Consider the following 16,543-nt stretch of genomic DNA (forward strand, 5'->3'; position numbering starts at 1 on the left):
TCAGGCGGGCAACTAGAGCCAAATTTCGGGGGGGAGGATGGGGGGTGAAAAATGTTTTTGGGGGGGGGGGCTAATTCTTCCAACCATAGACAGAGTGGCTGTAAGAAGGGGTGAAAACACAACAAAAGCCTAATTTAAAGACCCGTTAAGTACTCGGGTGCCGCTGCATTTAGATAGTCGCCAGCCCGCAAAGCTGGGTCAGCCCGGGCTGACACACACGACGGGGGGGGGGGGCTGAAGCCCTGTGAGCCCAATGGGTGTTGCGCGCCTGTTAACAATAATGGAACACTACAAATAGACAACCAAGGTACTACCCTTACTAGTAACTCAACTTTCTCGCACTTGTGTGACCGAGCAGTCAAGGGTTACTCCTGGTGTTTCAGAGGATTAAAAACTCTGTTCCAGTGTCACTCAGAAAATACCACTCAATGACATCAATGTCCGGTCCCAAAGTGCATTATTTAACAGGTAAGTAAATAGCTTCAGTTAAAAGCAAGTTAGCGTAAAAAACATAGCACCTTCTAGGTTTCTACGGCAAGGAACCCACTCCAAATGCCTTTCTAGCTCCCTGGCGTTAGCACTACACTTCTGTTAATGGTGACCCTGTGGCCAATTTGATCTTATGTGGCTTGGTTTGGAACGAACCTGCGATATTTACGAATGCACAGGTCCTGGGCTTTTGGCGAGGGTTAAACTCCTGCTAAAGAACTTAAGAGGTGGACATTGATGTGGGGACTCTGTCCCAAACTCTAGTACTTGGGTACCAGTCTGGTGCCAAAGAAATAGAATAACAGGTGTTACCCCTAAAAAGTAGAATCTACCAAAACTTACAGGACCCCACCCAACAAAAATGGACATTAAGTTCGCCCAGAGGTAGTGGGGTGATACCATGCCTTGGTGAGTGGTCATGGGAAACCGTGGGCATTATGCCTTTTTGCACTCTTTAACGCACTCCGATCTTGGACTGCATGCAGTCTTTTGCCATTCAACCAAACGTACCCCCTTGCATCTCCTCTACAAGCTAACTGCCTTTTAACAGCTTTTCCTATTTTACAAAGTTTTCTTTTTACACTCCAATGTTTTAGCTCCCTCATATAACTTCTTCCTGCACTATGTGAGGCCCTTTAACTTTGCACTCCTGGTCTCTTACACCTTTTGGCGTAAGAGGTCTCCTTTGCACAAAATCAATTATGCGGTATAGGGGAAGCAGTGAGCAGAAGGAATGTTACTAGGTACCCAAGCTAGAAAAAAAAAAATATTTAGTTTTTTAGCAAATGAACTTGTTTTCGTATCAGTAATTTTAACACCGTTTTAACATGATTGCTTATTTTAATGTATGGTTATACATTTTATTGTATTGTATGGATATACATTGTTATTTACTAAAACTATAAAACTGATAATGATTTACAACTGTTTTTTTTTTTTAAGTAACTCGCACTCAGTTTTGTGAGTAAGAAAAAGTAGTCAACTTACTCAAAAGTGTACACTACTGAAAACTGTATGTTACTATTGTAAATCAGGCCCTGGATACTTTTCATTATCTTCGGCCTCATCAATTCTTAAAAATCATGCCAGTTTCCCTCGATTAATTGATTTCTGACCTAATGCAACTGAAGTAACAGCACTGAAATGCGCTGTAGTAACAGAGTTGAGATGGCTCAAATGAGTAGGGCAACGGGAAGCACACACAGGCACATAAGGAGATACACCCACAATTTTAAACTTTAAGAGAAGCGCAAAGGTACTCCTCCATCTCCATCCAAGAATTGTTCAGCAGATGTACGCACTGCATGCAAATCTGTAACAGCTACAATAATGGTCTATGTCACTTGTTTCACATAAAAGTGACATCCTTGGGCAGGACAACACCTGCTGCAGATGTCACTTTTTTCCCTTCTGGGGTTCAAGAGGAAGTTCTGGTCTGAATGTAATTAGCCTTTGGGTACTTGGTGTGAGGTATCCATCTTTGGCTGATTCCATTAGCAATCGAGTTGTCAACTTAGAGTATGACCATTTAGAGTAGGTAGGTGTTAGTCAATGGGTAGTATTACATGCACGTTCTGTGTAGCAGCGGCGTTTGAATAATGCCACATGTTTATGGCTGTCATTTAGTAAGACGGTTTGTATTTGCCTTCCTGTTTCTTCTAACATCCCTTTGGACCACAAGTGTTCACACCTCCGTCATTGATGTTGCCTGTACAGCCACAGTTCGTCTATTTCTGTGACATAGGTATGTTGCAGTAGATAATTGATGGTGAACATAGGAATTTGACGTAGAGGTAGCGTTTTTTTTGTAACTCTATGATTTAGCATTGACAGCAGAAGAGTACAGGGGCAAGGTGTAGAAAGAAGTGATGTGGTTCAAGTAATGAGGAGTCTAGTGTTTATGGAAGGGATCTGAAGTGGGGGAGTAGAAGTAATGGAGTCTTCCGTATAGTAGTCATAGTGATGACATTTCCATGTAAACACTTTAAGCCTGCTCGGTGAGCCTTTTTAATCGTGGCTCTCACCTCTGCGCTGACCTAATTTACAAGGGAGCAAGGTCTGTTCAATGAACGGTATAAAGTGATTTTTTATACAACCCTGTGCTGAGTAATGCTTTAATGATGGTTTACGCCTGTGTAGTGACCTGCTGTAAGCCGTCACGGTAGGCAACTTTTTAGGTAATTGATATCTGTGCTGTATGCTGTGCTCTATACACAGGCATAGTCACACAGGGGTACAGCACTTTGCAACTCACCAGCACATATCCGTAGGCATAAAGCACAGCCAGGTGGTGGCACACGAAGAACGAGTCTCCCATAGTCTTCCAGTACCGGGCAAGAAGCAGCATATCTGTGAGCACAGGACACAGGCAGGATATTTATAATCAGCATGGGAAGGGCAACTTTACAGCTCATTATGACAATCACAGTCACAGAGAATTCATGCACGAAGAAATTACAGATAGGAATAAACAAAGCAGTAATGTATGTGGGCAGGTACGGAGCGGGCAGGTACGGAGCAGGCAGGCATAGAGCAGTTACACTCACAGACAGGAAACGTCATGCATGTAAGAATGTACAAAGCCGTCATAAACAGGCAGACAGGGCAGGGAACCTCATGTGGGCAGCAAACACAACGTAGGTGCACAGCAATGTACACAGGGCACACAGTGATAAACACATAACAGCAGGCACAGAACACTGTAAAAATTGGCAGGCACAAAGTAGTCGCACTGTGGCATTGACAGACCAAGCACACAAGCAGGCACAGAGCCATTGCATGCTGTAAGGAATTCAAGTTCTTTATATATTTAGGAGTTTTATATAGTGTAAACATGACCCATACGAGTATCCGAGCGCTGTACAAATAGCAGACATGGTAAACACAAAAAATGTGAAAAGGAACAAGCAATTAACAGATAGAGGTACAGATAGCAAATGCTGTACAGATAGCAAAACAAGTTGAATCCTAAAAAGGGATAAACAAGAAATAGTAAACAAACAACTTAGTAGATTCCGGATCCAGAAATGTATATAGGAAAGATAGTCAAGCTGAGTGATTTCAGGTCTACTGTTAAAGGTATCTATTCAGAATACATTATCATTGCATTTAGCAGACAGAGTTTTGTTCATAGAGCAATAATACAGGTAGCGCAAGGTAGACCTTACCGTAAATCAGGTACCCGCAAGTGATGGCCACATTCATCTTGACAAGGCGAGGGTCTCCCCTGAAATAATCAAGAAATAAGTCTGCGTAAGGCAAGCACATCAGTAGCAGTGCTATCTAAGACTACCTGGAAAAGTGGAGACAGCAAAGGCAGCGGCAGTGCAAGCTCTACTCACACACTTGGAATGGGTACAGCAGACTCATTCAATACACATTTTCTCCACTCGGAGACCTGCTGCAGCAGAGGTAGCTGCAGTTCATACTTCTGACACACAGAAACACTTGTCGGAGTTGGAGCTATTTGCATTGTAAATGGCAATGATTTTTATTTATGCTTTTTTTGCAGTATATTGAATATTTAAAGAAAAAAGCATGTGTTACTGATGAAGTGAGCCAGATTCGTAGGACAGGCAGCCATCTAATTTATAACGCTGTTTGAATCCCCACCTCAGGGATTTTATACCCTCCGTTGGGTTTAAGATCCGTACCATATTCCAGACAGGTCCCCCTCATGCTACCAGAATGCAAATTAACTATCATGCTGTATCAGGAGTTTTAAAGTATGTCCCATAGCAACTGAGCACTGACCTTATTTGGCTTTATTGTGCTACACTGCTACAGCACCCAAAATGGCTTGTACTAAGGGGCACACTACTACAAAGCACTGTTCCATCTGTACCCACACTACATATTTTTAGCACAGAGGTGGAATATAATTTTTTGTTATTTAAAAATGCACCATGAAGTGTTTAATTTGTGCTGGTGTCTGCCGGTGCTCACCTACGGCACTTATTAGTAAACGCCAACAGGACATGGTGTCACTGTGTGTGTATTTTTTTAGCAAAAATATCAAATTGGAACCTAAACAACACGTCTACTTCAAGGTGAGTGAGTCCACGCTAAATAAATGTCAGTTCTTTTCGGGATGTTTCACTGAGATTTCGAAAATGTGCGGACTTCTGCACAATTTTGCTTTGGCAAGATGCACAAACTCCACTATCACGTATCTTGTATGTTGAGCTGCAGATCCTAAAAATCATACGTACAGGGCTTTAAGTAGGATGAAAAAACTGGGGAGGAGGCTCTTAAAGAGGTGTGGCAGATTAAATTAAACGTGCGGTTTAAAAACATGCAAGCTAAAATTCTGTGCTGAGCATAATGTGCTGCCCTCCTGGTATTTTGCTGCTTCTGTCATTGCATCCAGATATGTAATACAAAATTAACGTTACACCTTCAACAAGTCAGGGCTATTGGCTTTGACAATGGTGGTTAGTTGCATTAGATAAATAGGCAACAACTATGGCCTCGTTGTGTTTAATATTGAAAATGCCTCCGTTTTGAAATGTTGAGACTGTGAAAGAACGAGTCTCTTTGAAGTTATATCAAATGCAGTGAAGGGTGGTACTGCAGCAGAGATAAGATTTTTTTCCACCCTGAGGGTGAGAGCAAAAATGGAGAGCCCGATAGGAACTCGTCTCAGCACCTGCTCTTTAGAACCGAAAAGATCCGGCCCACTTAAAGCTCTACATATTTTAAGGCATATGGGCAATCTAATTGGATATGAACAGGGTGTATGCACCTCACTCTCTCAGGAGCTAATAAACAGAAACCTTTCACTGATACAAAAAAAACAGAGCTAATTCATTTAATTTCCCATTTGGTGCGTGAGTATCAGTGAACTGATAAAACTGAATTTTCAATAAGCAAGGCCAACACATACATCAAACTAATTTCACATTTTTGTTGTCTGTAAATAATAAATAGAGAAAGAGGGCAGGATAGCACACCATTAAATTCAAATGTTCCCCTTCACGCGAGTCTCATAAAACCAAGAGGCTCACTACAGAAACTTTCCACAGGCACAAAAACAAGAACATTTAATTGACACAATTCAGTCAAACTGTGTGTGATGTAGATAGTTGTATTTACCCAGCCAGGCCAAAAGAAGAGGTAACATTTTTTTTTTAGTTTTGGACAATCGGTTTTTCAACTTTCTTTTATTTCCAAAGAAGCAAAAATAGTGCAAACTGCGCTGCTTTTCTTATTGACCGTTTTTTATGGATAACATCCATACCACTGAATCTTTGCAAAAGCGTGCAAATTAATTTGCTCCATTCTTTAGCCTTGTGGGATAGCAAACTCGGAAATGGAATTTGCTCAACCACGGCAAAACAAATACAGAAAAACTCAATATTAAGCTATTTCGCTTCAAATAATAATAATATGCTGAGAAGGTATATACAGCCTTTCAATCGCTAAAGCTTAGACGAAGCTCGAGCTGCCTCGTTTGTCCCATTCTAAGTATCAACAATGGTGCAAATTAAATATGATTTTTTAAAAGGACTCTTATGGACTACAAATTATTTAGTATTTTGTATTGTAAGTGTACATTCATTTATAATCAATAAATAAAACATAGATTCGTAGGAAATGTTGACTGCTTCTTTCACATGCCTATATCGAGTTCACCAAACATTTTCAGCAGATCCGCAAATGTAAAACGTGCATTAAATGACTAGCGATATGCATGTTAAGGAAATTCTTTTTTGGCATTCTTGAGTGACTGCAAGTTCATTTTTTGGTTTCAGAGTCTCTGTTCCTCTTGACCCCTTACTTTCTTTATTGAGTGTCTGGGCGCCGTTGGTTTCTTTGAATACCGCCCACCCCCTCCTCACAGACCTTCCTCATTCTGTACAAAGCTGGGCTCTAAATGTGACATGTGGTTTCTGTGCCTTCTGTCCTTGTGAACAACTAAACTAGCTCCGCCTTACAAGGAAAGTATATTTAGAATTTTCGGTAAATGTTTCTCTGAGGGTGCTGCTGAAAGCAAACCCCCAAAAAGCTTTCTTCTGCTTGGATTTTTCAGGTAAAGCAGTTCGAGAGCACATCAAAGTTAGCAGATAAAAACAGAGGTTAAGCGATTTTCAAACATGTTTTGTTGAAGCCGTCCACTGATGCGAAGGGGATATGCATTTATCACCGAGTGGCAGTAGATGAGAAGACTTGTCAGGTAATGCGAGGAATCACAGGAAATGCAATAATAGTGTTTCCATAGGACAGTGTATTTAGACAAAGCAGCGAACGGAAGGGAAATCCTCTTTATGCGACGGCTGAATTCAGAGCATCGTGTACTTCATAAAATTAAACAACCGGATGTGAAAGTGAACAATGAGGCGCAGAATACAAATTTTTTTAGCTATCGCGACAGGAATTTTAGATTCTATTAAGGACACGGAGGAGAGGATTATGCTTTCTCATTTCTTTACTGCACAAACAGCAGCCAATGAAAACAAAGTACAATGATAAAAAACAACATTTCCCATGAGGCTTTGAACCACGACTCTCATAACAATAGCCAATCACAATAGTACAAAGCATATAAAGTACAGAGACACTAAATTGGCCTCCTCTTTCTTTGCGCGAACAGTCTTAATATATTGAACAATTCTTTTGACTCTCAACGGAGAGAACAGTTCCTTTAAGAATTCTCAACCGAGAATAATCCAGACCCACGAAGGACATCCTCCGCCACGAAGGGTCAGCGATACAATCCAAGGAAGGCACTTAACTCTTGTTGGAATCGTTTCCTGAAACGAAAAAACAAGTGTGAGAAAAGAGAATCATCCCCTAAATTCTCATAGGGTGGGTAAAAGTTGTTAAACAACATCATTACAAACAACTTTACAGTTATCTAACTGTGCCAACGGGTGGGATAATCCTCGCCTCCGTGTCCTTAATAGAATCTAAAATTCTTGTCGCGATAGCTAGAAAATTTTGTATTTTATGGCAGGACCGGAGGCTTCTGATTATGCTGGTTCAAAGCTCATCAATCACAGCATCAGAAACATGAGGAATAGGTTTATAATAAAACACTTTAAACATTGAATCTGAAGACCAATCAGCTGCCTTTAGGATGTCCTCCAAACGAGAACCCAGTAAGTTTGAAGCCATCGCACCTCTCGCAGAATGAGCACCATACGCAGAAATATCAATGCCAGCTTCTGACATAATCCACCTAATCCATCTGGCTAAAGTAGCCGCAGCAACTGGCTTGAAGGGCTTCTTTGTTATTATGTGGAAAAGCAGGCTATTCCACTGATCGTGACATGGTCTTAGTCCATCGAGTGATAACAAAGGAGACACCTTGAGGAGAAAACATTCTACCAGCTAAATCTAAAGCTCTAACATCTGAAACTCTGCGACATGATATGAGACACAGCAACAAAGTAAGCTTAGCAGAGAGCTGTTTCAAGGATAAATCACCATTATCGGGCCAGGATTCCAACAGTGAAAGAACTTTAGTCACATCCCAAAGTGTGGAATACCTGGGTCGAGGAGGATTTGCCACACGCACACCTTTGAGCAACTTACAAACCAAGAGATGCATCCCCACAGGTTTACCATCGATGTGATCGTGCCCGGCTGAAATTGCTGATCTGAAATTATTAACTGACCTGATAGCTAGCCCTGAAGCAGCACATTCAGACAGAAAATTCAACACATCTGTCACATTTGATCCCACGGGATACACCTGTTTTGGAAGGCACCAACCCACCCATTTCTTCCAGGATGCAAAGTATCGTTTCCTGGTGGAAGGAGCCCAAGCTTGTTGCATAAAACTGGAAGCTTCTCGTGAAAGGCCTGCAAGGCATTCATGTCTCCGGAGAGCGTCTACACCATTAAGGACAACTGGTTCTGCAGAACTAGGGGGTGACAAGCACCCACTGGGTCCTGCAGAAGCGTCGGGAACACTGGGAGCCAGAAGGGGAGGTCTACAGACAACTACAGTAGCGTGGGAAACCACGACTGAGTCGACCAACAAGGAGTCACCAACACTACTGTCGCTCTCTGACGGCGCACCAGGGCCGCCACCCTCGTGATCATCGCAAACGGAGGAAAAGCATAATTCCTCCGGTGCCCCCAATGGTGAAGGAACGCGTCCGTTCCCAACGCCATCAGATCCGGTCTCCAACTGTAAAAGCGGGGAAGATGGGCATTGAGGCGAGAGGCAAACAGGTCCATCTGACACGGGCCTCGCATAGTCATGATCTGAGCAAACCGGGCCGGATGCAGCCTCCAGTCGCTGAAGTCTCGAAGGAAGCGGGAGTTCCAGTCCGCTACCTGATTGAGCTTCCCCGGAAGGTATTCTGCCACTACAGAGATCTTGCGATCCAGGCAAAAGTGCCAGAATTCCTTGGCAATATGAACCAACATACAGGACTTCGTCCCTCCTAACCGATTGATGTATCTCACCGCTGAGACATTGTCCATACGCAGGAGTATACAACAATTGCTCTTCAGCGGAGAGACAGACCTGATGGCAAAGGACCCTGCCACCAACTCCAGGCAATTTATGTGTAGAGATAGTTAGTCTGCTGACCACCGACCTCCTGTGGTAAACTCCCCACAACGAGAGCCCCAGCCCCATTGACTGGCATCAGATTCTATGACCACGTCTGGGGCTGCGCCGAAGATCGCACGGCCATTCAAGGCTGACATGTGGTCCAGCCACCATTGAAGCTCCTCTCGGGCTTCGGGGGAAAGAGGAATGAGGTGATCGTAGTGAAATTTCCTCTGAAGATAAAAGATCTTTAGTCTCTGCAGGGCTCTGTAATGCAGGGGGCCCGGAAAAATGGCTTGGATAGACGAGGCTAGGAGGCCCACAATCCTCGCTAGCACTCGTAAGGAGATCTTCTCCTTGGTTAAGGTGGAGACTATTTCCCTTTTTATGGACCTGATTTTGGGAAGGGGAAGAAGGAGTTGAGCGGACACAGAGCATGTCGTATAGGTAGACGATGAGCCGCACTCCCATCTCTCGGAGGCGAGAAATCACCGGCTTGAGAAGCTTGTTGAAAACCCAAGGGGCTGATGACAGGCCAAAAGGGAGCACTTTGTATCGGAACCATTGCCCTTTCCAAGGAAACTGCAAGAATTTTTGATGAGGGGCGGATGGGGACTGTTAGATAGGCGTCTTTCAGATCCAAACGGACCATCCAGTCGTTTTCCAACAGAAGATCTCGTAACAGATGGTTACCCTCCATCTTGAAGTGTCGATATGTGACAAAGGGATTGAAGTCTCTCAAATTCAAAACCAGGCGTTGATCGCCACCCTTCTTTTGAACCAGGAAGACGTTGCTGCAAAACCCTTCGGTAATGAAGGGTCCTACGGCAATGGCCCTTTTGGTCAAAAGCTCTTCGAGTTCTGAGTCGATAAAACTCTGTTCTAGAAGGGAAAAAAGGAGAGGACTGGGAGGATAGGGTTTAACGGGACATTCTAACATCTCTATCTGGTAACCTTGGACGGTCTGTAGGACCCAAGAATCTGACGTGAGACTCGTCCAATTCGTCACAAAATGGCGCAAACTGCCCCCTAAAGGAGTCAAGGGGCATGTAGGACTTACCAGATTATTAGTTGTCGAAATTCTTGTAGCCCCTGTTGACACCCCGATTATAGCGGCCTCTGAAACCACAGGATATGGAAGGATAGAAACCGGCCTGGTCCGGTTCTTGCGTGTACCCTCTGCCACGTCTAGGGGCGTATCCTCGTTGAGGACTGGTGTTGGAATAGTGGCCGGACGAGCGTCCTCTGACACGGCCAGCCCTATTAGAGACCTGGTGTAATACTCTCTTTAAAGAGGCTTGGGATTTGTCCAGGGAGGCGAACGTGCTGACAAACTTGGCGATATCCTTCACAAAGCTGTCGCCAAACAACTGTCCTTCCGCCAGGGTACCCGGCTCCGATGAAGCCAACTCAACCAGCTGAGGATCGATCTGGAGCAAGACTGATTTCCGCCTCTCGGAGGCTAGTGCACAATTTGCATTCCCCAGCATGCAAATGGCCCGTTGCGCCCATCCCGCTAGGACTTCAGGGTGGATGGCATCCCCCGTTTCTTGGGCCTGGAGGGCTAATTCCAAAATTTTGGCCAACGGCCCCGACAGGTCAAGGACCTTATCTTGGCACGCTCTGAGCACGTGATCAATGCCTTTTTTGGGGTATTTTTTATACTTTTTAAGAAAAGTCGTCATGGAAGTGTCAATGTCCGGGGTAACAGCAACCTTGTGGGCCAGGTCAGGAAGGGGACATTCGGATTTACGGCGGGCCCTCACCTCTTTGTCAAAGCTCTTATGGAGGTGAGTCTGCAGGTACTCCGCCACTGCAGGGGGGGAACCCAATCCGAGGATCTTGGATGAACAATGTCGGAAGGGTCGAAGGAGAAGGGGGAAGGGTGGAAAGGTGAAGCGTGCTTCCGTTTCTTGGTACGCTTGCGCGGTGCAGCGTCAGAAGAGTCTGTATCAGTGCCAGTGTCCGTGGTGGTAGTCTGAGGGGGAGGGGTGGGGCGGGGAGGCAAGGACTTATCGCCCTCTGACTCCTTGGAATTATAGATCTTGTCGTAGGATTGGGAATGGGGCCAGGAGGAGTCTGAAGGCATTTTCTTGGGGGGGGGGGCGGATCCTATCTTGATTAGGGAGAGTAAGGGGCTTCCCAGGGACCAAAAGCTCTAGTTTCTTGGCGAGCGGGAGCAGGGCTGAGGAGAGGGCCTTATCAAGCTTAGCGTCCAGTTTCTTATCAATGAGGTCCTCCATGGACTCTTCCTCTTAGTACTCATCATTGCCCTGATAGCCACACGCAGTGCCCTCCTCTTCGCAGAATTCCGTCTCTGCCATGATCAAAAGAATCTCAAGATTCCGCTCAAATCCCCAGAGGGAAGCGAAGTGTCTAGCCCAGGGAAAGGGCGTCAGTCAGGGGAAGTGCCAGGCGCAGGAGCTGGGAATACTGAAGCAAAGTCTGTCTAAAGTCCAAATCTTGGACCGTTGGAGGGAATAATTTCGACCAGCTTCGACAGTCGCTGTGAAGCAAGGCTCTAGTCTCGAGGCTCTTGTGTGAACGGGGAACTGCTGCTTGGTATCAGAGAACAGCCCCTCAGCTCCTGGCCAACTGCGTGATACCCCACTTCAGCCTGGGGCAGAGCGTCATGTAGGCACTGAAGGGAACCGCGTGCGTAGCCGGACGCGCGCACGTTCCCTGAAGGCGTACGTTGGGCCCCAAAGGGTTCCGCAGGCGCCTCCTTCCCCGAGGGGGGGCTAAGTCCCTCGTAACCGCGGACCACTCTTCAGGCGGTCGCGGGCCAAGCAGCGAAAAGGGAGAGAACGGGACCTACTGGCGCAACACGCGCTCCAAAAGCTAATAAGGAAACATGGAGTGGGCCGGAAAGGCCCTGCTCCGTAGAGGGAAAGAAAATCAACTTGTCGTGGAATCCGAACTCATTAGTGGGAAATGCATACGTCTATACACAAAAGGTAGAAATACCATGTAAAATCCACATATAATAACAACAATGATAATCGGATATAAATATCCGCCAAGGCAGCAAACAACACGTGCTACTAGTAACTGCAATAGTAAGAGTAAGAAAGATAAAGAGCACTTATCTGGGCTGCGGAGCAGCAAAGAAAGAGGAGGCCAATTGAGTGTCTCTGTACTTTATATGCTTTGTACTATTATGATTGGCTATTGTTATGAGAGGCGTGGTTCAAAGCCTCATGGGAAATGCTGTTTTTTATCATTGTACTTTGTTTTCATTGGCTGCTGTTTGTGCAGTAAAGAAATGAGAAAGCATAATCAGAAGCCTCCGGTCCTGCCATAGAATCACAAGACTGCACATGCAAGTCAGACAAGCGGCAGAGGAAGACGGAGCAGACAGGAAAGCAAAGAAAACAGAACAAGCGAAGACAGGTAGTGTCTGACATTTGACCCCCAGTCTTGGCATTTCCAGCAAACGTGAGGAGATAAGAACAGGACCAAGAGTGCCAATTGCTTTTCAAGAAAGAAGAAAGTAGTCCCTCAAACACATACTAAAATGGTAACCAGTGTATTTATATACTTAGTCTCTGCTGTCTGCGAGTTGTAAACAAGCAAGAGGCATGATTAATGCATGCCATGGACAAATGAGGAGAAAGATTATGAGAGTGACAATGCAGTCAGCAAATGGGAAGCCTCTGAGTAGGCTCTGACCCCACAGAGTAGATACAGTATGTCTCAAAGAGACAGCGCAAGCTCTGTCTAGCCGAGACCTAAAAACTACAGCCCAGGCAGCAGAAGTGCAAGCTTTCATCCCAAACAGAATGAGTACAGAGCTGTGTAAGTTCTGTCATATGCAGACCTGGTAGAATAAAGGCAGCACTGGTGCAAGTTTCTTCACACAAAAAGCCCTTACAACACTGGCACCAGCATTGTAGCTTCTCCAGCATTTGGATCGATCACAGATAAACATGCTTGAATTATTACTGGTCACAAGCCTGGGAATTCTTGGCAGAAAAATAAATTAAAAGAATCCGAAATGTAATCAATGTACATATTACTTTGTACAGTCAACCACTTCATTACATGCAATGATAGCCAATAAGTTGAGGACACTTCAAGCTCAACATCCTCCAGTCTCAGATGTCCTACCACAGGTCACATAAGCGTGGAATCCTCACGGAATTCTGTTACAACCTAGCTGGTGACATGTCTCACTGGGTTCCCACCGTGGTCACCAAATGCTCCAAGGATGTACTGTGAAAAGAAAAGAAAATAAGTTCACATGCACCCTATATTAAATATGCGGGACTCTCGAGGAGGAATACAACGTGACTCAGAGGGTGGGAATTCTTGACCCCCTCGGAGCCACCCAGGTGGTGAGGAAATTCTATACTACCAAAGTGACTATTTCCATGTAGAAGTAGTCGCAAGAAGTGACTATTTCCATGTACGTTTGTAAATCCAAGCTAACTCCGCATGCCTTACGGAGCATGTGATCTTCTTTTCTGTTCCTGACGAAAGCCATATTGACTCACGGGGGCACTTAGGAGAGATGGCTGAAACATGTTGGCCGTAACTGAGTATACAATAGATCAAGACAATCTCACAGGTATCCACCACTGATTTTACAATTGGTCCAGGGCCTCCACTATTATATGTGGTTTACCGGCTGGTAGATCCTTCAGTTTGTCTCTGAGGCCCTGTCCTCCTTTCGCGGTGGGTGCCGTCTCCCGCGCCATGCATGGCTACGGGATGCTGTTTTTCCTGAAAAATTAGAGAGCGTCTGGTCGTCCTACGTTTAGAGGGGGTCCTGCTGTTAAATACTCATGTAGACTCTGCCATTCAGCAGCAGTCCTCCTCCTCCTCCTCCTCCTCCTCCTCCTCCTCCTCCTCCCCCCCCCCTCCCTCCTCCTCCCCCCCCCTCCCCCCCCTCCCCCCCCCCTCCCGGTTGTTTTGCTGATCGGCGTTATCCCACTTGCTTCTGGTTTGGGGTTTTGGAGTGGCTGTTACACTTTCTGTGAAGGTTACTGTGCCCTAGAGTCCTTGGTTGGCCCCTCTCTTCAGTTGGCTGCTGGTTCAGCCCCCTTTTTTGGTGGGGATGTGTTTTTGGCTGATTACTAAGCCATCTTTGGTTTCTGCCGCAGGTCTATGGTTTTGTCCTCTGATGCAGAATTGTTTTTTCCCTTAAGAGTGTTTCCCATCCTTTTTGATGACGTGTCCTACGCTATGTGGGGTACATGTAGCTATTGTATAGCCCTGTCTTACGCTTGGATGGTGTGGACTCCCCCTTGTGGGTTCCTCGCCCCTCCTGGTGTTGCTGTATTACGATGGTGCGGTTTTTGGTCCTTACGGGGGGATGGCGTGGCCACCTACTGTGTAGTGCTGCGGTGTTTTTGCCCTTTGCCTGCTGTTTGCGTTGGTCCTCTGTCTGGTATTTCTGAGGGAATAGTTTCCTGTGTTGATGGCCTGGTCCGTCCTACTTGTTTCTCCTCTTACCTTCTAGCTGATCGCACTTGTTCGTGGATCGGTTCTGTCCAGAGCAGTCCCCTGTGGGGTCGTTTGTGACCTTTAACTTGCCTTGCCCTTATTCTGTGCTCGATGTGGTCTGGGCGTTTAGTTCCGTGGCGCTTGTCAGCAGCTGGCTGCCCCGGCCTGCTCTTCTGTTATGTGGCCTGAGGCCTTGGAGTGGGCCCTGGCACTCCTGCTTCTTGTCCAGTGGGACCATTGTGAGATTACGTTCTTATTCTTCCGCCTGCCTTATTGCTGAGGCGCTGTTCTGTCTTGTCTGTTGACTTCAAACTATAACGGGCTCGGCTGCCCTCTGCACTGGGTATGTTTCCCGGTGGAGGGCTTTGCCACGCTTCTGCCCCTTCTCCTTGGAGTCTGAGGGTGGCTCTTCTTCCTCGGTACTCCTCTGTGTTGCCTGTACCCTTGGGGCTTCCAGTGGAGGTCCCTGGTGCGTTGACTGGGCTTGGGGTGTTCTGGCCTCTTTCGTATTGCCTTTATTTTCTCCTGTTGGTGAAGGCTGGGTTGCCTCTTTGTCGTTCTAACACATCCCCTTGGGGTAAGTGTTCTTCCGGGCATGTGACTCCTGCCCTATTGCAGTGGACTGTGTTATTTTTTCCTGTCCCCGTGACTGGTCCCCTGTTGGCAGTCTTCTGCGCTGGAGAGGTCCTCTCGCAGACCCTCCTCCCCCTTGGGTATGGCTAGGGTATCTATTCTTCGTTAAGGAATCTGCAGCTAGTAGTCTCTATCAGATGTACGAGTTACTTACCTTTGGTAACGATGTATTTGGAAGAGACGATTCTAGCTGCAGATTCCTTCACGACCTGCCCTTCCTCCCTGTTTCTGTGAGGGCCCCTCTCAGACTTCTGTACTAGCCTGCTTCAGGGCGGCGGTCCTCTGCGAGTGCCTTTTTCTTACTCCCTCCCTAAGGGGATGCTCGCCTTGTTGTTGTTGTTGCTGCTCTATTCCTTCCTTTCTGGTGATTGGTGGGTGAATGCCTGGGTATTTGTGTGCCCATGCATTTGGTCTCCAATGTAGGGTTTGTTATTCCCTGCTTCCTTGTGTTGCTTGCACTTCTGACTCTTCCAGTCCTTGGGGTGTAGGTCCCCTGGCTGGGTCTCGACCCTCAGTTCTTTTAGGAGCTCCCACCCCTGCTGGTGTTGTTGTTGGATGACTTGTCACTGCTCTTCCATTCTGGCCTTGGAACCCTTCTTGGCTCTGGGCGATGTTTGCAGACTTCTTTGTCTGCTGTGCCCTTTTTCACATGCCTTCTGCCTCCAGGGAGGCTGTTAAGTTGGTTACAGACTTGCTTACAGTAGCTGCACTCTTATTCTTTCATTCCATGACTTCGTGCCTAAGTACCTGGCACTATTCTGGATGGTGCTGTTCCTCACCATTTGTTTCTTTCCCTTCTATATAGCTGGGTTTTCGCACGCTGCTCCAGTATTCTTAAAGTTTTGTTTGTGATGGCTCTGCGTTGTGGCGCAGAAAGTTCGAAGAAAACTGACGTAGTCGCGCCGGGGTGGGAATTATGCATCCTCGCTGACATCAGGGGGGAGTGGCGTGGTGCCGTCCCCCCGGCGCGTGGGGGTGCTGTGGCAGAAAAGTTTTCTGGATCCATGTCTCACGCCTGGGGATAATTCTACGTTGAGGAATCTGCGGCTAGAATAGTCTCTACCAGATACATCGTTACCGAAGGTATGTAACTTGTACTTTAATCACACTGTCACAGTAGTATTATATATACATAACATCCTCAAATTTATAAAAGAGGTGCCCGAAAAGAAGGTTGAGGGTATTTTTGAGAAGGAAGGTTAGTGATTACGTGAGGATTAAGTGATACGGGAGGGTAAGATCACTGTGCAAAAAGACTTAATTATGCATAACATCACAGAAATGGCATATTATTCTGTCATAGTTCAACAAAATTACGTACAAATTGCTGTTGCCGTGCTGGACAATAAACACAGTAGAATAATCCTTGTTCTTTGTACGCAGGACGTAAGATGAAGTGTCGACCCCACTATAATTTCGGTTCATTAGCACCTTACGTGAGGGTCTTCCTTAGGTCTGTGATAGGGA

General features: G+C 45.9%; 1 protein-coding gene across 2 annotated transcripts in view; it reads right to left on the reverse strand.

The window, feature by feature from the left end:
- LOC147748493 (TLC domain-containing protein 4-A-like) overlaps window positions 1-16,543 on the reverse strand; it is a 190,461-nt gene that overhangs the window by 97,122 nt on the left and 76,796 nt on the right. For both annotated transcript variants that reach the window (XR_015309393.1, XM_086962603.1), the window contains exons 4-5: window positions 3,657-3,715; window positions 2,744-2,838 (exon numbers count right to left, since the gene is read on the reverse strand). Coding sequence is in view for 1 of the 2 variants with exons in the window: in XM_086962603.1 (XP_086818729.1) it covers window positions 2,744-2,838; window positions 3,657-3,715 (154 nt within the window). In the remaining variant the exon portion in view is untranslated. The remainder of the gene's footprint in view (window positions 1-2,743; window positions 2,839-3,656; window positions 3,716-16,543) is intronic.

The sequence above is a fragment of the Lissotriton vulgaris genome, chromosome 1_1 (genome assembly GCF_964263255.1).
Source record: "Lissotriton vulgaris chromosome 1_1, aLisVul1.2, whole genome shotgun sequence".
In the NCBI taxonomy this organism is placed as follows: Eukaryota; Metazoa; Chordata; class Amphibia; order Caudata; family Salamandridae; genus Lissotriton; species Lissotriton vulgaris.